Genomic DNA, 25953 nt, shown 5'->3' with positions numbered 1-25953 from the left:
TCCCACAGATTCCTCCCACTCTCTGAATACATGTTCTAAATAAGCTAACCTTCCTATATGGGTGTACTGTCAATATGGAAATGGGAATTAGATTGTAAGCTTCCCTGGGATGATAGTGGATGGTACAGTGTACACTATAAACATAGTTTTTATGTAACATGTCGTATTTGAGTTTGAATTCAGTTGGTACAAAACCACAGCATGTTGATTCTATAAATGTAACCAAATACCTTCTGTTTGCTTATGGTTGCAATACCTTTTTGTGTTCCAATCTGCGCAGTCTGTAGTTTGGCATCAGCTGGAAATGACGCCATTAAGCAAGGAGATGACAGTTAACATGATCTAGAGCAGGGGTCCCCAACCTTTTTAACCCGTGAGCCACATTCAAATGTAAAAAGAGTTGGGGAGCAACAAAAGCATGAAAAAGTCCCTTGGGGTGCCAAATAAGGGCTGTGATTGGCTATTTGGTAGCCCCTATGTGGACTGGCAGCCTACAAGAGGCTCTACTTGGGACTATAATTAGTTTTTATACAATTAAAACTTCATTTCAAGCTTGAAATTCAAAAATAAGCCCCTTCTTTGAGGACCCTGAGAGCAACATACAAGGGGTTGGAGAGCAACATGTTGCTCACGAGCTACTGGTTGGGGATCACTGATCTAGAGAAACAATAGGTTGCAGCAAGGAAACTGATATGATGCTAGCCTAACACAGACACAGCCAGATGCCAACCAATATTTGTTTCATGATAGAATTTAATGACATTTGCTCTTAACTTTGTTGAAATTCCTTCTGGATATCTGGAAGCTTTTGACAAGAGGCCTGACCTCCAGGATACTCTACTTCTACCACTTAAGTCCATGCTCCTTTAATCACTGGATCCCATCTTGGGCTTATTTTGCCCACTTATTGCAAAATTCTTAGCTGGGACCAACAACTGGAAATTACTGCTGTTTTCAAGTTCGGTCTCTAGAGTAAAAGCAAATGGAAACTATTAAGTCCAAACCTTAGTTTGCAAAATTTTTGATAAATCCCCAAAATGTGCATCATCTTTGATTTAAAAAAACAAAAAACACCATCATTTGTTTAAAGTCGTGTGACTTTGATCCAGCTAAAGCAATGCAAGTTTTCTGGCTGCGCCTGCTTTTACTCTGGCACCAGGGTGCTGACTTGACAGTCCTCTATTGGGCTCTTTTTTATGTTGCACTTATGTGGCAGATTCGGGGCATCAATTCATTGCTTTTGATACTGCTCCTTATTATTCTTACTTGTTATGTAAAGGAGCTGCTAATGGCATAGGCTTACTGGATGATCATGTCTACTCATTAAATGGCATTGCTTTGTTTTACCCTCTCATCCACATTGTTCTGGAGGCCCTTTTTTTATGGATGACAGAATCCACATCAGTAAATTCAAAGGTGACAGATGTTATAAAGCACAGACTGAACATATATTAAGGGAGCCTTTCTGTTGTTTTGACATTCAGTTAAACTGAATTTTGTGTTGCAAAATAACATTATTCCAGTACTACGTTATTCTTGTGCTGGGGGATGGGGGTCTAGCCTATTAAATTGACTCTGTGAGCTCAAGCATGCTCTGGAACTCTGGTAGCACTTAGACTTTACAACTTTGTACTTGGAACACCTAAATATGGCAGATCTTATGTGCAGTGCTTTGTTAATTGCCAACAATGTAGTCATGTGCCCTTTGTGATATGGGGCTTGTATTGCACTGGACAGAATTCCCTGCTGTGTTTTCCCTGTAGAGCTTTGCTGTACACCTATTACACATGACTGCTGCTTTTGGTAAAGGTTTCCTGATGGTCCAGCTCAAGTACCCACCTGGGATATAATGTGGTCAAGGTATTCTTTTGCATAAGGTCCCAGTCAGTTGGGACAGATATACGGCTCTATCCCCTCTTTTAGATTGTAAGCTCTTTTGGCCAATTCCCTTTCATCTCTTGTATCTGTTATGGTTTGCATTTTTGTGTGTTAATTGTATACACTCTTTTATTGTACAGCACTGTGGATAATGTTGGCCCTTTATAAATACCACTAATAATAATGCTGACTCCAATAATAGGGCTGCACTCATGCTGGAACCGAAAGTGCTTGGTTGAAAACGACGAGGCTGTTATCAGATAAGATGTTTGGTGGTAAAATGAAATGGACCTTGAACTCTTGATTTTCTGGAAGAACTAGCCTTAGTGCCGTGAAACACACCCTGATTTCAGTTTTGTTTCTGAGACATACTCCCTATTGCTAAGGATGAACTTCAGTATCTGTTCAATGCAAAGGCTTGTCATTATATAGGGCACATTTAGCTAACTGCTTGCAATACCACGTATAGCCACGTGAGGTCACTGCAACCTTAGAATTAGTGGAAGAAACTGTAGGTAGAACATCCATATGGGATGCCAGCAAATGCAAATATATGACAAGCTCAAGTGCAATGGTAGAGACTGACCAATTGCTCTGGTGCAGGTAAGATACATTTTCAGCAATCACCCTTAATTAGTGATGGGCGAATTTAATTGCCAGGCGCGAATTCGCCGAAAACGGGCGTCTCGTTTTTGACGCCATTTCGCAGGAAATTCACGAATTTTTCGGCGAAGCGAAACGGCGCAAATTCGCCCATCACTACCCTAAATAAGTATGTACAGAGCTATGATAAAAAACCATAGTACACATAGGGTTACAATGTATTGAATTGCTTTCATGGAGAACAGACTGTTAAAGTACCAACCATTGTCCATCCCCAGTTTTCATTGAGAAGAATGGAAAATGCCCTGCTAATGGGTGAAGCTTGTGGTGACAGGGGGGTTCTGCTGAGAAATGCTAAAGCTAATGTCCCTAAGCGCTGCCCGTCTTTTTGCCACAATCTGCCATAGATACAGCGTTACCCATACTTCCCACTGAAGTGATAAAGGGCAACTTGACTACCATAGTTTGTCCTGGCAGTGCACTGTAGTGCTCTTCAGATAACCTAGGGACTGAAAAACAAGAAAATAAAGTGAAATGAGTTTCAATTAGACTAATTGTTGGGTAAAATGTAGGTATCAGTGGAGCTTTAATAAAGATGTCCAAACATCTGGACTTCTGTGTGACCTGAAGTGAAAAGGCAAGGGTCTCTCATTACCCAATAATAATATTAAGCAGTGTTTGACTGCAGACATCCAGGAAAGAAAGGAATATAAAATAATGAAACATTGCAAAAATGCTCAGATCAGCATCAATTGTCCCCCTATAAATGAACTCAGAAGATGTTTTGCACTTTCTTTCAAGATTTTTTGAAGACTTGGAGAAAAGGCACAAAGAAAACCCATTCATTGACAACATAAGTGATATTGTAGAGCATCACGCTGTGACGAAATTCCAGCCCTACGTGAGTTACTGCTCCAATGAAATGTACCAGCAACGGACTCTCCAAAGGCTCATGTAAGTTACATACAGACACATTCCATTCCATGAGAGAACTTCATCTCCTAATTTCATTCTACTTTTCCCCATAGACTTCCCCATAGAGTTTTTTCATGTGATAAGCCGTGTGATAAGTGTCAATTTTCAAACTGAATCAGGCCCATAATATCTTATTGGGGAGAAAGTCATCACTATGAGCTCACACAGTTGTTCTCTGGGTGCTGGGGGTATACCATCCAAGGTGAGGAGTTTGTGAAAAGGTTGGATTCTGGGAATAATGATAATGATGATAAAATATATAGAGGTTTCCTTAAGTGCCCATATAATTCTCATTCTCTGGATAAAAGCTTTGTGTGCATTAAAATAATATACATTGTGTCTCATTACTGTAACTGTGGTTCCTAACTCACTCTATGGCAATTTCAGATCAGCCAATGTAAATTTCAAAGACACCTTAAAGCAAATAGAAATGAAGGCAGAATGTGGTGGCCTGCCCATGTTCTCTTTCTTAATTCTACCAATGCAGAGAGTCACTCGTCTTCCTCTCCTGATGGATGTAAGTAGTCTGAATGTGTGGCGATGCTGCTATATATCACAAGTGTTCGGTTAGGGGTTATTTATACACCAGTGTTGCCCACTGGCCTTTCTATAATCTAGCGGGTCTCTGTCTATTATCTAGAGTCGATGGATAATTTAGCAAGAAGCCTCTTCTCACAAATGTAACTACTTAGAGAAATAATGTAATATATGTAGAAGTTGCTACAAATATTTCGAAATGTTGAGAAATCAATATAGTAAATGGTTCAGCTAGTTTGAGCTGACTTGCCAAAAGCATAATAAAAATGGGAAAGGGATGAGATGGGAAAAAGAGAAAAGAATAGGATACCCAGATTAGGGGACAGGGTTCCAGAGCATCTCCTGGTATCCTCCTATCATCCCTTACACCTATAATATATATTTATTATCTATAAAAACAACATGCAGAAAGTAATTGTACCTTGTCACACATTAATAATGCATTTGAACCTATTAACTACGACTTAGGCACAGTATGCAGTTCTGTAGGTGGAAGGGAACCCTGTATTTTCCCATGGAAGACAGGAGACACTCACAGATCTCACGGTAAAGGCTTTATTTTAGGAAAGCAAAGCACATGGCTTAGCCTTCCATGCATACATTTCGTGCATTACGGTGCATTTCCAGTCTGACACTGGAAGAGGGAAGAGCAGCAGAACTACAGGACAATTGAAGAGTAGAAGAGAGAATGGAAGAGAACCTAGAATACAAAGGGCGGAGGAGAACATAGATACGAATTGGTTGGAAAAACAAAGGGAAAGGGGTCAGGGTAGAAATAGGTAGAACTCTGTTCCACAAACTGTTTCCTTCATGACTTTGGTGCAGTGTTGCATTATAAGTAGAACGTTTAGGCCTGCAGACTGGAGCTTCTGAATAATTTACAGTTGTGTTTGCCATCAGCAATATTTTCTACACAGAGCTCCTACTTAGTTTTACTTTTTTGAATGATAGTAAGACAAACTCACCAACAAATTTGGCTCCTACAGTATTGGATATGCAGAGGAGTGCTCATGAGGGGCCGGAGGCAATGTTTTGAGTTTTTGATCTCTGTGGCCACATAAAAATCAGTATCCTCTGTGTAGGACAATGCTAGTATATTTCTTTCTGCTGATTGAATCCATATTTCCAATCCTTATTTATATGGCCAAGGAAATGGAAAAACGTTAAATACTTTTACAGAATGCATCTGTCTATCCTGTCTATTACATTTTCCTTTGACATTCTTTGTAAAGTCTTAATCAGCAATCTCTAGAATCTCTGAGCTTCCATCTGTAGGACACAAGGTGCAGGTACAATAACATGTTGGTGGACTTACTGCCTTATGGAGTAACATGGCACATTTTCCCCAAAGTATCACATTGTATCCATTCAATAGTAAACTTTGATTGGTCAAATGAAATTTCAGTAATAATTATATTACTACTACATGCACTATGCTGTAAATAATCATGACTTATGTTATTGTTGTATTTTTTTTTCTAGACTATTTGCCAAAAAATGAACATGTACACTAAAGAATATGAAGAGACAACTCATGCCCTGAAAGCTTTAAGCAAGGTTAGCTGCATCTCTTCTCTTCTTAATCAATGTATTTTATATTCCTGTAGAAGTGATGCAGATTGAGCCCTGTTGGAACTCCAATAACTGTAACTGTAACAGTAATTTGAGTAACCTATGCTGCTGTTTGGGAGGGATCTTAAGAGGGGAATTAGGGTTATAAGGACAGGATCACAATGAAGAAGGCGGTGGTGGTCAGTACATACTGTAAAATTCCAAGAATTATGTCCAAGTCCTTTAAAGTTGCTCTGTGCTGCAACTAATTAGTGAAAATCCAAAAAAGCAAAAAAAAAAAAAGGAACAGGAACTCCAGTAGTAGACTGCAAAAACTTTTATTCCAGGTTGTGGCAACACGACATGTTTCAGGTACAATACCCTTTATCAAGTGAATCGTGTTGCCACAACTTGGAATAAAGGTTTTTGCAGTCAAACTACTGGAGTTCCTGTTACTTTTTTTTTTTTTTTTGCTTCTTTGGAAGGACAGGATTATACGCTGATTCTGTTTAATTATTGACTTATCCTGTGAGCGCCAATAAGCCAGCTTGAGAAAACGATCATTGCAAAGTTAGATGCACTACTGAAGGGAGACTACTATCAGTAATCCTGACTTGTAGGGAGGAATTCACAGATCAAATATGCATATTTTTTCCATCTCTACCAACAATTTTCAAAAAATTTTGAAAAAAAGTGTGCAACATGTTGAGAATCAGCCATTTAAACCAAAATGTCTCTGCAGTAATGAAAAATTCAAGGAAAAATATCAACAGGTTAAGTTGTATAGAGAATTTTTTGGGGGGCACAAACATTTTAACATCACAATGATTTCTTTTTTTACCGTGTAAACAACACTTTTTTAAGTTTTGCCATATTATGACAAATCCATAAAACTATAAGATACCTACTGTGAATTTGTTACACTTAAACCTTTTTACAAATTGGTAACCAACACTTTAAGAACTGTGTATATACTGTGGGGCAAATTTACTAACCTCCAAAAATTCACCAGCACCGGCTTCGCTCACAGCACAACACTTTGCCAGGCGTAGCTTTGCCAGGACAATGCTAATTCACTAAAAATCTGAAGTTGTGTTCATGGCGCCAAGTGCTGGCGAAGTTGTGCTAGCGTTACTGCGCCAAGCGAAGCAAAGTTGCGCTTGCATTGGCTACGGTGGGAAGTTAAAGTTGAATGGAGGTATATGTTGCAGCAAATACATTACATTACACAAGCCAGGGAAACATTAATAAAATAAAGTTGTTATTTTGCCCTACACATGAGCCCAGTGTATAGTTTATGTGACATATGTTAGGAAATGTAGGGGGGAAGCCGGTTACCCCAACAAAAATTTACGCTATTTTTCAGCCTAAAATCTGCATCTTAGTGAATTTGCGTAGTTACGTCCATTCGCCAGAACGCAAATTCGCCTGGCATTAGGGAGGGAAGTACCGTTAGAGTCTATCTCCTTCGCTAGCGAAGTTACGCCGGTGACTGTTAGTAAATCGACGAGGTACTGAAATGATGTCATGCTGGCGAATTTTCATACGCGTTAGTCTCTTCGCCCTTTAGTAAATTTGACTCTGTGTATATAGTCTGCCTAGCTTTGAAAATAAACATTCACAGTAAATACACACAGAGACTAAAATTAATATTTTATTGTTCTATCATTAATGAAGATTTGAATTTAAAAAAATTGTTCTTGCTCAAAGTTATTCCTTGAGTGCAGCTTCTAAATCCTTCACTAGTGATTTATAAAGTTCTGTCTGGAATCTGACATGGACCCAATGCTTTCGCTCATTTAACCACTTTTATCTATTGAAAGAGCACTTTTTTTCCAAGGTAAATGCGAGACAACATGGGGTCCATGTAGTCCTTTCGGTTGAAATAACACCATGCATTGCAAAAACAAAAAAAAAACTGAAGCTTATGACCAAATTTGGTCAAATTAACAATACTACAAAAAAAAGTGTATTTAAATGTGTAGATTAGTTTGCTCAGTATGCTGCTGGGTACAAATTTAATATATTATTAGAAAAACAGCGTAAATACAGAAGCAATTTTATGTGACACATGCAATTACCTTCTGAATCTGTCTGCAGATAAAGTAAATAAATAAAGTGATTATCTATTGATTTTTTTAACAGCTGGTTAAGCAGTGCAATGAAGGAGCACGGAAGATGGAAAGGACAGAGCAGATGTACACCCTGCAAACGCAGCTTGAGTTCGGGAAGATCAAGGTAGGAAGTAATTTTAGAAAAATTACATAAAATGACAAACTTTCCATATAGTTATGCTTAACTAGAATTACTGCACACAATCGCCTGCATTTGCTAAGGTTTTGTAGCTACAATCAAAAGCAGCTTTTTCTGTATTCAGCAATCATTTCTGCCATCATTTACAAAACTCTGAGAACAGTGTGTTCCCTTAAGGATTGTCCTCCTAATATTGTGTGTCTTGTTCAGTCAGGTATTAATATTGGGGCTAGGAAAATGTGCCCTTCCGAGTGCTCTTCTGAGTTTTACTTTTTAAGCCATATTAGAAAAATGAGGCTTTAAAGGGATAGTGTCATGGAAAAAAAATGTTTTCAAAATGAATCAGTTAATAGTGCTGCTCCAGCAGAATTCTGCACTGAAATCCATTTTTCAAAAGAGCAAACATATTTTTTTATATTCAATTTTGAAATCTGACATGGGGCTAGACATATTGTCAATTTCCCAGCTGCCCCAAGTCATGTGACTGAAGATTATCAGATCACAAGTCACATGACTGGGGGCACCTGGGAAACTGACAATATTTCTAGCCCCATGTCAGATTTCAAAATTATATATAATTTAGTTTACTTTTTTGAGAAATGGATTTCAGTGCAGAAGTCTGCTGGAGCAGCACTATTAACTGTTTTCCCATGAGAGTATCCCTTTAAGGTAACGAAGGATTCATTTTCTCCTTTGATTTATTTTAGCCATTCCCACTCATTTCTGCTTCGCGCTGGTTGTTGAAGAGGGGTGAACTTAACCTTGTGGAAGAATCTGGAGTGTTCTGGAAAGGCTTTGGAAAGACTTCTTGCTACCTCTTCCTATTCAATGATGTCCTTATAATAACGAAGAAGAAAAGGTGAAGTAATAATGAATATGTGACACCCTAACATATTATAAAAATGAACTTGGACTGCAGGTTCTAATGTTCTGGGTATGGGTAAAAGAAAAAGTGGGAAATTCGAGGAGAGAAAAAAACTAAGCTTAGTAGGCTCAGCTAACTGAAATTGGTCCTGAGGGAGTATGGGAGTTGGGAGGAGTTACATCACTACAGGGAATTTTTCAACCAAACAAAAAAAGAATACATATTTAGGTCTAACATTTCTAGTATGAAATCTGATGTCAGAAGCAGAACAAGGCCTGGAGCATAATGGGCGCAAATGAGAGTGGTAGGCAGGGCTGGGCGACCTCCCGCCTCCTGTGTGCCCTCACCCGCCATAAAATGACATGGGATAGTAACAAAGGAGAGGGGAGGACAGAGGAGGGGGGCAAGAGCAGCAGGGGAGCGAGCCACCTGGACTAGGGGTAGGCAGAAAACTTTTGAATAGGTACCTGCCCAGTGCCCCAACATCTTTGCACCCTAGGCAGGTGCCTCTTCTGCCTACCCATAGTTCCAGCCCTGGTGGTAGGTACTAGAAGAAAACCATTTAATCAGTTTTCTAATGGTGGCTTAGAACATTGCTTTATGATAAAGGGTGAGTAGAATGTGCCACTGGTTTTCACAGATAAAGATCAAACATGATCATTTATGCTGGCTCTGTTCTCCATCCTAAAAAGGTTTTTCATTCTAACATATGAGTGGATTTTTTTTTATCACTTATGTAACCCACCCATGTCTATTGAAGTGTAGTTATAGTGTGACATGATGCTTCCTGTGTGCCTTCTGAAATCTTGTACCTATTGGACAACTCCCAGCCTCCGTACCATAAATATTACATTGCCACTCTGATGGACACCACCCTGCTAGCTGAGGGAAGGATGACACGTAGAATATTTGTCAAACCACAGATTTAGCAATGATCTGAGCCACAGATGTATCTTTCAACTTCTTTATTAACTCTCAGGCAGTTTATCAACTGGTGACCACTAATAATTCACTTGAACAGTGTAGGAAGTATCACAGAGCACAGCTTGTAGGTTACAAAAGAGCATAAAAAGTTAACCACACTCTTCCCTGGAGATAACACATTACCTTCTGCTGATCCTTGGCACTCTACCTGGTTCTAAGCTTCACCCACTCGTTTCCCGACACTAGCAGCTTGATCAACGCTCCTAGAGCAAATATAACCAGAAATTTACTGCCACTAGCTAAACCTAATACTGTTTCCTTGTGTTGTACCCTATCATTGTTATTCACATTGGGGTTTTCTTTCTGTTTCCAGCGAGGAAAACTACATAGTAACAGATTATGTTATGACGGATCAGTTAGCTGTCACTAAATTTGACAACAGTGACCAACCTTTAACGCCTCCTGCAAAAACTGCAACAAGTGGCCCCCGGAGTCCAAATGGGACCTTCTTGTTCCAGATTAATATCAGTAAGAACAGCGAAGGGAAACCAGACCAAACTGTGTTGGCATCTGACAGTCTGTAAGTATCTGGCATCGTCACAGTCTGTTACTTTTTGTTTCACCATTTTATTTTTTGAAAACTTGCAATTAAGATATTGTAAACAGATAAAGGGTAAAAGTATAAAGTCAGAGCCCTCTAAGAGAAAGCTGGATATACAAGCACATATTTCACACTGGGCGAAGACCATTGTCCTTAATTCCTGATTGGGAGACTAGAGAGATACTTAGTGTCCAACCTACCAGCATCATCCCGTGGCAGAGAAGGACTGATAGGAATTGTAGTTCAAAAAAAACAAAGGGCTGAGGTTGGGTATCCCAGGATGAGATATCATTGTGCACGTTTCTATGCAGGAGTGATAGAGCACGGTGGATTGCTGCACTTGAGAGGAAAGAAGACAACAAAGAGAACAACAGATCTAGGAGAGGAGGTAAGAAAATAATGATGAGTGATCACTGTAAGTAGGGGTGATTTGGGGATTGGGGTATATACTGTACACCGCATGCAGGGGTCTTACATACAGTCTGCTTCATTTAGAATGATGAACATATTAAAAGAAAATGCTGTAATACAATCAAGAAGCCCATTGCAAGTGGTGCACTTAAGCAGACCCTACTGTACATTAAATGCCAAATGTTCATTATATACTGTATCCTTTCTGCAGGAGTTTTAACATATTCGGGTCTGTCTCTATAATGTCTCCCATACTGGCAGTTCTCCATTCCTGTCATTGTGCTAAAAAAGTTTTACCCCCTATTCCAGGACTGAGCCAGGTGGAAATAATAAAGGCTTACTTGGCCAAACAAGCGGATGAAATTTCACTCCAACAGAATGATGTGATGCTGGTGTTGCAGGAAGAAGATGGTAACATATGAAATTTATATATATATTTTTAAATGTTTTTTTTTATAGATATATTGCTAAAGATCTTAGAAGGAGACTGAAATGTTGGCCTGTTTTTAATGTATTAAATAAAATTAAAAATAAATATATTATGGATTTTAAATTTTTGTAATACAAATCAAAATATTATAATGAAGTCGTCATAAGGGCCCGCACTCCAATTTGTGATAAATCATGGATGTGCCTGTCTAGAGTCTAGGAAGAAATAGAACTCTGTATAACTTAGTGAGTTTACCTCTAAATCAGCTGGAGTCCACTATCTATATACTAGTAATATATATATAGTTTTATATACGTTTACCATATTTTGGTAGCATAATGGCAAATTTCCCAAACGTACACAGGAATTTCCAGGAAGATCCAGTAGAGCAGCCACTGATGTGTTGTAGTTAAAGGGATCCTGTCATCAGAAAACATGTTTTTTTTTTTCAAAACAAATCGGTTAATAGTGCTACTCCAGCAGACTTCTGCACTGAAATCCATTTCTCAAAAGAGCAAACCGATTTTTTTATATTCAATTTTGAAATCTGACATGGGGCTAGACATTTTGTCAATTTCCCAGCTGCCCCTGGTCATGTGACTTGTGCCTACACTTTAGGAGAGAAATGCTTTCTGGCAGGCTGCTGTTTTTCCTTCTCAATGTAACTGAATGTGTCTCAGTGGGACATGGGTTTTTACTATTGAGTGTGTTCTTAGATCTACCAGGCAGCTGTTATCTTGTGTTAGGGAGCTGTTATCTGGTTACCTTCCCATTGTTCTTTTGTTTGGCTGCTGGAAGGAAAAAAGGAGGGGGGTGATATCACTTGCAGTACAGCAGTAAAGAGTGATTGAAGTTTATCAGAGCACAAGTCACATGACTTGGGGCAGCTGGGAAATTGACAATATGTCTAGCCCCATGTCAGATTTCAAAATTGAATATAAAAAAATCTGTTTGCTCTTTTGAGAAATGGATTTCAGTGCAGAATTCTGCTGGAGCAGCACTATTAACTGATTCATTTTGGGAAAAAATTTTTTCCCATGGCAGTGTCCCTTTAAGAATCTTCCCTCTTATATGTGGGATTTACTGCACCTTCTACAACAAACTAGGGGAATAAAAAGGAAAAATACTTTTTTTTTTTACCTAGTTTGTGCCATGGAAGCAGGGAGTTCCCCCAGTTATACTAACATTGATGCAAAATTGAGAAGACCAATAGTCTCGTCCTAATGCAACACCTTTATAGATGAATCGCTTAGTAGGCAACTAGTCAGGTGGTATAAGCAAGAAGAAATTGCACTTCAGTGGTAAAATATGATGAACCCAAGAAGTTTCATATAAACATAAGGGGCCAAGTCCATTTAAACTGGCTGAAAAGTAAATTCAGCATTGCTTTAGGATAAAAACGTATCCATAGCTTGTATGGAAGAAATATAGTGATAGAAACTTCTTTGTATATCTACATAAACCTTAATATTTACGGATACATTTAACTGTTATTAATAGGTTGGTATCAGGGTGAAAGGCTACGAGACGGAGAAAGAGGATGGTTTCCAGAGTCCTATGCCAAGGAAATCACCAACCAAACAGCCGTAGAAAGGAATGTTCAGCGAATGGAGAGACTGAGGATTGAGACAGATGTGTAATGGAAGAAATGGACACTCTACGCCAAGGCCACACTGTGAGACAGACTTGTGAATCTATGCAGTGTGTAGTTCTTGGACCATTGGTTGGCCAACTTAGTTTAGATCATAAAATACATTTCAGGAGATCTTTGGAGATCATTCTACTGTAATGATGCTGATCTCAGAGAGGAATGTTAACTAGGTTGCCAGAAGGTCCATGGAAACAAAACCTCAGTCCAAATTAGGCATCCAAAATTGGACCATCTTGGTCCCCCTGTCCTACATTTTGTTACCCAGGGAGCAATGCTCCAGATCTTTTGTTTTCCGATGAAACCAGTGACGTGTTGGTTAAGTGCCAAACTGGGGAAGAGCAGAATAGAGCAATAAAAGGCACCAAAATGTTTTTTTTTATTATCTTCCCGTGTATAAATCAAATGTAAATATAAAGAGAAGAATGTGGCATTATATTCCCTGTTGCAAGTTCATGTTACAGGTATGGGCTCTATTATCTACAAACAAAATACACCAATGCTATTTCTCATGATCTCCTATTTAAACCAACCAAGATCTTCACCTTCACTTAATGTGCTTTTTCTCCACCCAGCATAAATCCATGTTTATAACAAACAATCCTATTGGTTCCTTTTTTTATTGTTGGGGTATAGTGCTCCATATTACTGACCCGAAAAACCAACGTCCCAAGAATATGGCGCCTGGAAAGTGAGATTTTTACTTTCCCTTTCAGAGGCAAAATGTTGAAAAGAATTCTGCATTTTCATGCACAACTATAGTTTTACTATTCTAGGGATTTTGCCAGTTCTACACTACAAACCTGCATTCTGGTTCTTATCTGCTGCACTCTTTTCTAGGGAAGTATATACATGGGACTTTATTATGTTTGATTTGTACAAATTCTGCATCATAACTGACAAGGGAATTATTTGTGAGTAAATGAATGGAATGAGTGTATTTTGGGATAACACTATGGGGCAAATTCACTAAGATCCGAAGTTGCGCCGGCGACAGCTTCGCCACACTCCGCCGTACTTTGCCAGGCCGTAGTTTCGACAGCTCTACGCAAATTCACTAAAATTAAGTTGCCCTCAGTGAGGCGAACGGTAGCGAAGATGCCCTAGCGTTAATTTGTCAAGCAAAGCGAAGTTACGCTAGCGATGCCTAATTTGCATACTGCGCCAAGTTAAAGTACAATGGACGTATATGTAGCAGCAAATACATTACACTACACAAGCCTGGGAAAGCTTCATAAAATAAAATAGAGTTGTTATTTTGCCCTACACATGTGCCCACTGTATAGTTTAGGTGCCATATGTTAGGAAATGTAGGGGGGGAGGAGGGTACTCGCAAAAAATGTATGATCTTTTTCAGCCTATCACCCTTAAAAAAGGAAGAGACGCCAGCGTTTTTTGGGACTTAGAAAAAATGTCAACTTTTTTTGAAGCAAGTCCTATCTACTCTATTGCACTTCGCCTGGTCTCAGTTGGCGAAGGCAAGTCTGGCGCAAGAGTTAACGTTCATGAAAATCCGCAAGTTAGTGAATTAGCGTAGTTACGTCCCTTCACCATATCGCAAGGGTGCGAAGTAGCGCTAGAGTAGGTCCACTTCGCTAGCGAATTTACACCAGCGCCCATTAGTAAAGTAACGAAATGACGTCACACTGGCAAATTTGCGCTAACGTTGGCCACTTCCCGCATTAGTGAATTTGCCCCTATATGTCTACATTGTGCCAAAATGATTTGTTTTCTTTCAGAGTAAAGAGAGTGAATAAAGTCCAGAGAGCCTTTAACATGTTTGCTAACTGAAATTTCACCACAAATACAATATAAGTGTAAGCTGGTCCAGGGTGATGGAGGGGCTCCTTGGGAAATGGATCCGTGTCACTCTATAAGAAAGTGCACCAAGCTAGTGTGAATTATAAGCAAGACAGGAACCAGACCTGACCCCAATATTAGAAGTTTGCTTCACTGGGGGCTGCCCTGAATATTGGTTCATATTGCCCCTATTGATTTAACCTTTCATTTTCTTAATTTGCTATTTGTTATTGAATTGTTCCACTGTTTGGGTCCTGTTAGTATGGATATTGGAGATTCTAGGTTCTAGGAGGCCTGTGTATGTTCTAGAATGGCTCATTCAAAGCAATTTCAACCTTGCTCCCCCCCATACCAACATGTTCATGTGCGAATTGTCATATGGAGCGGGGAGAGGTAAACTACAAAGGGAACAAGGGCCTAGGGGTGGGCGAGAGAAAAGGTGCACATGCCTCTACTGCCTACCCCTAGTTCAGTCCTGTCAATCGGTTTTCATTTTTTATTATTTTTATAGTTATTAAACTATTTGCCTTCTTCTTCTGCCTCTTTTCAGCTTTCAAATGAGGGATACAGAACTGGCAGCCAAAAATTAAACCAAAAAGACAAATGCAAAAAACAACAAAAAAAAGAAGGCCGATTGAAAATTGTCTCAGAATTATAAAAAAAAGTTAAAGGGATGGTTCACATTAAAGTAAACTTTTAGTATGTTATAGAATGGAGCAACTTTTCAATTACTGACTTCTCTGTATTATTAAGGGGCAGATTTATCAAGTGTCGAATTTAAAAAACTTTGAAATTCGACCAACTGAAATTTATTTAAAAAAAAAAAAAAAGGTTGTTTTGCTGGTGAATATTCCGTATTCGTTCGAATCGTAAGAATCGTTTTTTCCCCAAATAAAACCAAAATTCTTTTTTTTTAATTCTAATTTTCACTTCAACCATTGATAAATCTGTCCCTAAGTGTAAGTACATTGGACATAGTGGCTAACTTGGGAAGCACTGAGTTTTTTTGTGCTGTATTACAGAATATCACTATGGTGATAAATGGTGATGGCACCCAAAGCCTCACACTTGCCGAATTTTTTCCGCAAATCCATGGCTGGCAAATAAATTCGCTCATCACTAATCACATAATCATGCAAAAAAAACCTTCGGTTGCATTCTTGTGCGATTATGTGTAACTTTTTTTTACAAACAGCAGTTCCTGTTCTGCACAATAAAGACTATTCTGGACACACGGACGTCCATGGGGAATGTGATCTCCACCCATCACCCTTTGGATGTCGTTTCACAGGTCCATAAAAGCTGCAATCACATGCGAAATGTGGATGTGGCTATTGAGATCTAAATCAATATTTGGGTGAAAATCATTGAGATAGCTATCATGGAAGTGTAGAAAATCCAGTTGAATGAGGATCGGTCCTCTCCCTACTGTTCTCCCTAGGCCCCATTATTAACCAGTACTTGACCCTGTGGGCTAACACTCATATCATCCTGTTTTGGCCCAGTGCACTGTATCTCGGGACATTTCTTATTAAAGTTTAAGACCCTGGCCAGGCTCCATGTCTCAAATCAACGTAAGATGTATAACTATATAGATATGTCTGTTGCTTGTGTTCATGATTCATTCTCACCACTTTATAGATTTACACTTTATGTTAATGTCAAATATGTATGTAAACAGAAAAATCTTGAACTGTAAAATGTGTAACTCGAATGCCGTCTTTATGATTTAATGTGTACTTTACATTGTGTGTAACGAATGCCTCCCGGCACTGGATATTTTTAATGAAATGGAATATGCAGGGGAAAATGCAATAATTCAATTAATAAAGGCTTATTTTTATCACTTGGCCTTTACAACAAAGTCAAATATTAATTTCACTCTTCAAACACCAAAATGTATTCTTTCAAGCTTGGTTTGGATCTCCAACTGAATGGCTGCCCTGGTCTTGTATCTAGAGGGAAACACAAGGTGGCAGCATGAACCTTGTGTTTGATCAGTTGCATTATATAACTGTAGTACGTTAAATAGACAGCTTCCTTAAACATGAAATTACATAGAATCATAAGTTACCATCCCCAAATGATTAGATCCTTTGTGTTTTGTTGCATTTATTCATTTCTCTGCTCAGTATCCCCGACCAATATTGCAAACAAACAATGTCAGGCCCCTCCATCCCTTGCACAGACTTTGCGACTCCCTTTGTCTTTATGGACTCATGTTTACTGTACAGACATCTGCAATCAGGGGCGATCCTGGCCCCTCTGCCGCCTGAGGCAGCTTGGTGTTGCTGCGGAGAAGACCAGGACGATATCGCTAGCGCAAACCGGAAAATCGCCTGTTAAAGTACCAGGAGCGGCATTTTTGCCACCCCTAGTACACAGTGGGGCACTGCCGTCTGAGGCGAGTTGCTCAACTCGTTCATTGGTGGAGCGCCCCTGTCTGCAATCCATAAGGTCCCCCGTGATCATGAGTATGATACCTTTAAAGTTACCCCACTGTATCCTGCATCATTATAGCTGGAAATCACTGAGCTGTACTTGGTGACCAAGGGGCAAATTTACTAACCTCCGAAAATTCACGAGCGAAGGCGTCGCTCACTTCGCAACACTTCAACAGGTGTAGATTCGCCAGGACAACGCTAATTCACTAAAATCCGAAGTTGCGTCCAGGGCGCTGAACGCTGGCGAAGTAGCACTAGGGTTACTGTGGCAAGCAAAGCGATGTTGCGCTAGTGTTGCGTAATTAGCATACGGCGTTAAAGTTCAATGGACGTATATGTTGCAGCAAATACATTACACTACACAAGCCTGGGAAACCTTAAAGGGCATGTAAAGGCATAATAATAAAATCCCATTTTTACTTTCTTTAATGAAAAAGAAACTTATCTCCAATATACTTTAATTAAAAAATGTCTACCTGACTGTATGCAGTGAAATTCTCCCTTCATTTACTGCTGTGGATAGGAATTGTCAGATGGTCCCTAACTGCTGAGCAGGGAAACAATCATACTTATGAACAGCAGGGGGAGCCCCCGCCTTACTTCCCAGCCATGCAGAACTCAAGCAGCTTTGTTTATGATGATCCCTAAGCAGCCCAGACCACACTGAGCATGTGCACAGTCTTAGTCTTGCAAAGATGTTTAACAAAGTTACAAGATGACAGCCCCCTGTGGCCAACTTTGAAAGCATAAATTATTTGTTTTATTAGGCTTGTGGTGCAGTAAGTTCATGTTTATATTTAGTATACAAAATACAGCATTTCTAGCCTTATTCTCTTTTAGACTTTACATGCCCTTTAATAAAATAAAATAAAGTTGTTATATTGCCCTACACATGAGCCCAGTGTATAGTTTATGTGCCATAAGTTAGGAAATGTAGGGGGGAAGCCAGGTACCCCAGAAAAAAATTACGATCTTTTGCAGCCAATCACCCTAAAAAATGAAAAGTCGGCCGCAATTTTTGGGACTTTTCAAAATTTTCAACTGTTTTTTGAGGAAGTCGTATATACTCTATTGCACTTCGCTTGGTCTGAGGTGACGAAGGCAAGTCTGGCGCAAGAGATAACATTCAGTAAAATCCGCATCTTATTGAATTTGCGTAGTTACGTCAATTCGCCAGAGCGAAAATTTGCCAGGCGTAAGGGAGTAAAGTACCGCTAGAGTCTATCTCCTTTGCTAGCGAAGTTTCTCTAGCGTTAGTCACTTCACCCTTTAGTAAAACTGCCCCCTAATATTTGGACAATATGGAATCTGAATTCATGGCACAATCACCCGAAGAAGGACTTTGTCCGTTTACTTTCACCCAGTGTTATATGGCCCACTGGTAATTGTGCTCCCCCAAGGGGGAAAAAATGCTCCAAAATACCTGTGTATGGCTGTCTATTCAAATGAAACATTTATTTTGCTTAACTGCATGAAAATGTAGAAGGGGTATTCCTACCATGGAGATACACAAATGCTCAATGTTTATGGAAATCCTTGTGCTCCAGTGAAAGAAGCTGATGTACACTCTCTGTGTTGAAATGTTATGTTGCATTAATACTGTTCCATTGTTAAAGCATTTCATTTGTTGTTCATCAGCAACCGGTGTTGGACTATCCCGGTGGGTCCAGGCCAGGAACCACTAACACTCTATTTATTCCATAAACCTGTAAGTCACTTGTATTAGTCAGTAAAGATATTGGATCTGTTATTTGGAAGCACATAATCCAGAAAGTTCTGAATTATGGGAAGGCCATCCCCCATAGACTCCATTATAATCGAATAATTCTAATTTTTAAAAATGTTTTTCCCTGAACAGGTATGGGGTCTGTTATCTCGAAACCCATTATACAGAAAGCTCTGAGTTACAGAAAGGTCGCCTCTCATACAATCCATTTTATCCAAATAATCTAAATTCTAAAAAATGATTCCCAAACAGTTGCTTGTACTTGATCCCAACTAAGATATAATTAAATCCTTAGTGGAGGTAAAACCAGCCTATTGGGTTGCCAGACTGAAACACTAGAGACACGAACATTAAACTTTAAACTTCAATTTTTGGAAAATGATAAAAAATGGAAAGCAATTTAAAAAAGTTGTTGTTTATTGTGAACAATCTGAAAACAACTCAATTGGAAAAATGTTTGGAAGGTTAACAACTCCTTTAAAGTATCAGTAGCATCAATTTTTTTAAAAAAAATGTTTGTATACTACGAAAAAAAACACATATTGAACTTTAAAATCGCAAATTCTTACCAAATCTCTGCTTACGCTCCTCTTCAGAAAGGACGATTGGGTGATCCATCGTGCGGAGCTCGATTTCTCCTCCCTGCTTTCCTTATAGGAGATAGCCAGGGAGGAGAAATTGAGTCCCGCACAATGGATCCGTCACCCTGTTGCCTTTTCTGAAGAGGAGCACAAGCGGAGATTCGGTAAGTTATTTCTAAATAAAGACTTATGTTTTTAAAGATTAAATTGTGTTGGTGTTTTTTTTTGTAGTATACAATCAACTTTTTTAAAAAAAATTTTTTTGATGTTACTGATCCTTTAAGTGTGAGTGAGTTTTATAAAGAAACACACATTTGGTTGCTTGGGGGTTATTAGTCCTGGGTATATTTTCCTTTTAGTTCCTTACTATTGTCTAATAAATAGATCTGACAGACACAACAGTTTGGATTCACAGAAATTGGGAGAGCCAGTGAGAACATTTTTTTTTTGTACATCAAATATTTTTTTTTAATAATATAGCATTCCAAATAATCCATTCCAAACACGTGAAAAAGTATAAATTATGTAATACACATCATAGATACATACAGTACATAGATACAAACCATCCTGATAACAATGAGTGACAGTTTAAATATACATCCTTTTTATACAAGAGAAACCATTTTTTTTGATATTGCCCCTAAATACGCGCCAATTTATTAATTTTTATATAGTTTTGTCAGCATATCCGGCCCCCTAGACTGTAATGAGCACAACGAACCTGTAGTAAAGCATTGTGTGAGTTCTAATTAGCACCATATATACTGAATGAGAGTTCGCCCACCCCACCTCCTAGTAATTTTGCTGCCCACACTTCTTGTGCTGGATTTCTGCTCTACTGAATCCTACGGCAGCTTGTGTTTGTTTAAAGGGATTCTGTCATGATTTATGATGTAGTTTTTATTAAATTACAATGTTTACACTGCGAAAAATTCACTTTACCATGTAAAATGTAATTCCTAATCCAACAAGTGTTTTTTTTTTAGTTGTAATATTGGTGTGTAGGCAGCAATCTTAAGTCATTTTGCCTGGTCATGTGCTTTCAGAAAGAGCCAGTGCTGCACTATGGAACTGCTTTCTGAAAGGCTATTGTTTCTCCTACTCAATGTAACTGAAGGAGTCGCAGTGGGACATGGATTTCTACTATTGAGGGCTGTTCTTAGATCTACCAGGGAGCTGATATGTGGCTACCTTCCCATTGTTCTGTTTGTGGGCTGCTGGAGGGTGATATTATAGAAGCGAAGGTTAGTATCATGTCCTAATAAATTTTCTACTTTTTTACTTTTGTTTTCGTATTTTTTGGAGACCCTCACATTCCGTTTGGACACAGGGGGGTGATATTACTCCAACTTGCAGTGCCGCAGTAAAGAGTGACTGAAGTTTATCAGATCACAAGTCACATGACTGGGGGAACCTGAAAAACTGACAATATGTCTAGCCACATGTCCGATTTCAAACTAAAATATTAAAAAATCAGTTTGCTCTTTTGAAAAATGGATTTCAGTGAATAAGTCTGCTGGAGCAGCACTATTAATTGATGCGTTTAGAAAACAATACATTTTCCCATGACTGTATCCCTTTAAGGAACTCTAAATCTTACATAGAAGTGGCTTCCCTGGGAAGAGCCACTAGAGAAGTGAGGGGGGGGGGGTTCAAGGCATGGCATTTAGTCTCAACTACCTGGTTTAAGCCTGAAAGCAAGAGATTTATTAACTAAGCTATAGTAACTAAAATAGGATCTCCAGATTGCGCATAAGACATTGCAAGAAAGATAGGAATATACTATAGAAATGTATTTTCATCTGCTATCACCTTCATGGCCAAAATTCACCCCAAACACTGGGAGAAGATATCCTGAAAAGCCTGTGTGACATGTGACCCCCAGCAGGTACTTAGGATGAGGCTCCAGGTGATTAAGAGCAATAAAAGCTTGGGCTGCAGTAGCCAATTACTGGATTTCATGGGGCCATCCGAACAATCACAATGCAGTAGAACATACTGTAGATCAGTTTAATAGCACTTTAGCTAGGGTTTCCATTATTGCAATATGGATGAGCGCCTGTTCAATGAGATAAATGGGCAGTTGCAGTTGAATTCGCTGGCCCTCAATAAATTCATCCCTGGAGGAAAAAGCACAGAGCTAGAGCAAAGGAAATGTCATTCTAATTAGCAATTAATGGCCCAAGATAGAAAAGCATTCAGATTTTCTTACCAATGAATACATTATTGGGAGAATGTCCTCTTGTCACTTCAGTTTTAAGTCTTAGACAGGGAAAAAGAATTCCATTTGCTAGAAATGACTTACATCTGCCAGTGTCTGAAGGTTTATTGGGTAACAGGACATCTGTATTTTTACTTTAGGTGGTTGAGGGTCAGAAGATACCTCCTCAACAGTCCAGGGCACATACTACCCACTGACTGTATGAGCCTATTCTGCACAAAATAAATTATGGAACATTTATAATTAGAATACAGTGAAACCTCCATTTTAAGTACCCGGATTTTACGTTTTTCCCGCATTTAACATTTTTTTTATTTGTAGTCCCAGCAATTTATAATGCATTTCAACAGGTGCATTTCCCTGATTTTAAGTAATGTTTTCCCGGATTTTACATCATAATGTACCCAAAAACTGCTATTTTTCCTCTATGAATGTTATTTGTGAAATCAAGATGTCTAAAATACTAACCAGATGTATATTTTGCCATGGCTCTGTCTGTAAATGGTCAATTCTAATTAGTCTGTCCCTTATACAGTCCTGCACCAATCACTTATTGCTTAAGGTTGTGTATGTGACTGACAGGGAGTCTTGCACTTGCCTCCCATAGTGTAACATTAACACTGCAATGTTTAACCCTTGTTATTAACACAGTAAATATTGTATCTGAAAGTAAAACAGACTCCTGTGCTTATATCCTTTCAGTACTTGAAGAAAAAGTTACTTTAACACATTTCCCTGATTTTACATTTTCCCGGACTTTACATAATATTTTCCTGGTCCCCTGAAAAACGTAAAATGGGGGTTCTACTGTACTTACAGTTCTGTGTTCTTCTCTCCAACATCTTATTTAATCCATTGAAAGCAATGGGATCATTCAGGCAGCAAGGTTTTGCAGTGCACTGAAATGCTGAACTGCACATGTGCAAATGAATCTGCATTTATTCCCTTAGCCTATTGAGCCTACACATGCAACTGACTTGCATCTCACCAGTCGCACACAAACACAATTATTGACCCTGGGCTGCAGAAGTGACAACATTTATACACACACACACACTAAGTGAAAAACAGCTCTGCAACATGAAATTATGGGAAAGAACATGACAAACTGCATCCAAAATTGCACTTTCCACATTGTACTTTTGTATGCAAATGACCTCATATGTGAAGATTGGTCCACACTGTAGGAAGCCTTTGGCCATGCCTTATTCAAGATTGCTTCTATATAATTGCTTGTATATAATTAAAAGTAATATGTAAGGGATAGTTCACCTTGAAGTTAACCATTAGTATTTTATAGACTAGCCTATTCAACTGGTTTTCATTTCTTTATCATTTATAGTTATGGATTTGCTCTTCTACCTCCTTCCAGCTTTTAAATGAGGGTCACTGACCCCAGCAGCTAAAAAAAACCTATTGCTCTGTAAGGCTACAATGTAATTGATTACTTTTTATTACTTATCTTGCTGTTCAGTTCCTCTCCTATTCATTGGTCAGTCTGTCGTTCAAACCATGGCCTGGATAACAACCAGAAAGTTGGAACTTTTTTCTAAAGCAATTGAACCAAAGCTAAAAAAAAACATAAAAAAAAATACCAAAAAAGACCTATTGTAAGTTGTCCTCAGAATATAATAATATAATATAAAGGAGAACTAAAAAAGTCATGTAAAATAGGCCCGGACATGTCTTTACATAGACAAGTAGTCACTTTTATGAGATTTGGTGTTATTCCAGTTCACTCATTGTAGTAATTCAGGACTGAACTTCCTGTGTGTAAATATTATCAATATTGTAAATACTGCAGTGATGTTATTGTTTGCTTACTGGGCCTTAATGACAATGTTTGGACATGAAGAAGCTCCTTCAGAGCTTGGCATGTAACATATGAGACACCGTGTACAGTACATAGATACCACAAAGTCACCTCAAAGGTTCTAAATATTGCAACATACTGTAAATAGATATGCCGGCTATTTCCCTGATCAGGCAAACAGATGGAAACCAAATGTAAATAGGAATTAAGAAGCACAAGTTGGCAACATTACACCGGTGTAACAATAGGATATGGTTATCATTGAGGAAAGGGTCTCCTCTTCCTGTGCCTTTCCTTTTTGAATCTTGAAATAAATATTCTTGCGTGGTTTCTGATTGAATATTATCACAAAAACACACTCCTTGATTTATCCTTACAGAAAAATATAAAATGGTATGGATACTAACTGCCCCAAGGTTTAAACAGGTAAAGTTCAGGAGGATTCCTGCAGTTCTGTCCTACTTATTCCATGTTGTGGGATGATCCCCAAAGGCCTGTGAATACTGTTATGATTACATTATACAAGAATATAAGGAAATTGAAGGCTGGGGGCCTTAATATATTGGAAGGCTGCATCTGGCCGATGGGTGCTGTTATTGCCAGCCCACTAATATATGGAGAATAGTCTCCAACCAGCTTGATGTCAGCAACATACCAAAGCACATTATATAGCTTCCATAAAAGAAGTCGCAATTCTGTTGGTACTTACTCCTTTAAATTCTCAGTAGTAGATATTTCTATGTATGGATCTTTTCAGAAGACTAGAAGGGAGTCACAATGAGATCAGTGCTATACTTCTTGACTGTCTACAGTACAAACCTGAATAGAAGCCATTTTAATAAAAGATGCCATGTTGAATTATGGTGCAGGTGTTTCCTCTTGGCATTTCAGTTCTAGGTGCAGGAGCCAGCGCTTGGTGTGCTTCTATCACTTTTGGGGGCTGATGGAATCTCAGGTGCATCTCCATGTTGCTTTTAGTCAAGTCATTATTTAGAAATTCATCCAAAGTTTGTTTGGCACTTTGTGCACAGTACAGTTTGCATTAACTGCATGTTACAATCGAATGCATGTCATTAGGTGGTTTTGTAGCCATATGTAATGAACATATTCCAAGCTATTTATGGCCTTTGCTTGCTGGCATTTATCAGATATCTAGTCGAGGATCCGGACTGTGCTTGAGACTTTGCATCTGGAAAATAAGTAAATTCATTAATTGCACACGCTTATTGTGTAATCCTATCATATATTGCTCCTAAACAGATTTACAAAAGTATTAAACCCAGTATGGAGCTTCTTCATTATGTGAACCAATGAGGAGGAGCTGTAAATAGGATGAGCACATTTTTTGGCCCGTGTTTTTGACGTGCAACTTTTTTTTTTTGTTTGTGGGCAAAATGTGGAAATTCACTGCCAAATCCATGCCTGGCGGATTTATTCGCCCATCACTACTTCTAACAAAATGGAATAGTAAAAAACAGCTTAACAGAAGGAAGATGATGCATTCTCACACTGGATGACTGCACGCAACTGCCACCTTGGAGAAGAACAGAGACGCTCTTCTCTTGGCTCCAGTCAACTGGAACAGAGCACCTTGAACCTGCTGATCATATGGATAGTCTACATAGTATTCCATATATGGCTGCTTTTAAAAGCATAGTCACAACAGTTAAAATTCTCTGTGTCCTGCCAAGGATGGATTTGGATGTAGCTGGCCACCATACTGTTCCACATCTGGAGCTGACACAGGATATATGAGCCATTGTACAAGCATGCTTAGATATTTCCAAGGTCTGTCACTTCATGTTGGTCAGTAGTTCTACACGCAAACCACTCTGTTTTGAGGCACGTTTGTAAGGATAACGGTGAGAAATCGGATCTGAAAACATCTAGTTGTTGCATGTCAAGGAACCATTACAAGAAATTTGCATGCATGTCTCATTGAGAGCATTAGTAATCCCTGCCACATGCCTGGCTCCTTTTTCTTTTTTAAAAGGATAAACCTTTCAATACAAGGTTTTAAAAAAATAAATAAGATAGCCTGGCAGGATAACATGTTCTTCATTTATTTAGGCTGCCTGAAGATTTGTCTAAGAAACAGGAACTTTGAAAGTCATGCTGGAAAATATTGAAGCCAAGTAAGGACCAGTGAATCAAAACATTTAAAGGATAAGTAAACCTTAAAAATAAGTGAATGTAAAATTGATGTGGTTGCTATTCTAAGCACTTTTGCAATGTACAATCATTATTTATTCTTTTTAAATGACAAGCTATTAAAGTATACATGTACTGTTAACATGAATTCATTTTGTTACAACGCCGCCACCTGCTGGTCATTTCCTGACCAGTAGGGATGTCGCGGAGTGTTCTGCGGCGAACTTGTTCGCGCGAACATCGGCTGTTCGCGTCCGCCGCAAGTTCGCGAACGTCGCGAAAATCGTTCGACCATTCGACCATTCGGTCGCTAAAATCGAACGATTTTCGTTCGATTCGAACGAAAATCGTTCGATCGAACGATTAAAATCCTTCGATCGTTCGAATCGAACGATTTTCGGATGTTCGAAGTTCGCGAACTGTTCGCGAACTGTTCGCATTTTTTGCCGGTGTTCGCGAACGGCGTTCGCGAACACATTATCGGCGGTTCGCTACATCCCTACTGACCAGTCTGACCACCAAGTAGTCAAGGAAATTA

At 38.9% G+C, this 25953-nt stretch overlaps 2 protein-coding genes across 5 annotated transcripts in view; one reads left to right on the top strand and one right to left on the bottom strand.

Annotated features, from left to right (window-relative positions):
* Positions 1-13649, top strand: part of arhgef16.S (Rho guanine nucleotide exchange factor 16 S homeolog) — a 47593-nt gene extending 33944 nt beyond the window's left edge. For both annotated transcript variants that reach the window (XM_018228004.2, XM_018228005.2), the window contains exons 7-15: positions 3283-3435; positions 3844-3973; positions 5476-5550; positions 7690-7782; positions 8505-8656; positions 9960-10166; positions 10499-10575; positions 10908-11009; positions 12529-13649. In XM_018228004.2, coding sequence (XP_018083493.1) covers positions 3283-3435; positions 3844-3973; positions 5476-5550; positions 7690-7782; positions 8505-8656; positions 9960-10166; positions 10499-10575; positions 10908-11009; positions 12529-12668 — 1129 coding nt within the window. In that variant the 3' untranslated portion in view covers positions 12669-13649. The remainder of the gene's footprint in view (positions 1-3282; positions 3436-3843; positions 3974-5475; positions 5551-7689; positions 7783-8504; positions 8657-9959; positions 10167-10498; positions 10576-10907; positions 11010-12528) is intronic.
* Positions 13650-22190: 8541 nt separating this feature from the next.
* megf6.S (multiple EGF-like-domains 6 S homeolog) overlaps positions 22191-25953 on the bottom strand; it is a 320522-nt gene continuing 316759 nt past the window's right edge. For all 3 annotated transcript variants that reach the window (XM_018228002.2, XM_041571504.1, XM_018228003.2), the window contains one exon: positions 22191-24453. In XM_018228002.2, coding sequence (XP_018083491.1) covers positions 24383-24453 — 71 coding nt within the window. In that variant the 3' untranslated portion in view covers positions 22191-24382. The remainder of the gene's footprint in view (positions 24454-25953) is intronic.

Source organism: Xenopus laevis, chromosome 7S, assembly GCF_017654675.1.
Source record: "Xenopus laevis strain J_2021 chromosome 7S, Xenopus_laevis_v10.1, whole genome shotgun sequence".
NCBI classification, from domain to species: domain Eukaryota; kingdom Metazoa; phylum Chordata; class Amphibia; order Anura; family Pipidae; genus Xenopus; species Xenopus laevis.
The sequence above is the reverse complement of the archived record's forward strand: the minus strand, read 5'-3'. Positions and strand labels throughout refer to the sequence as shown.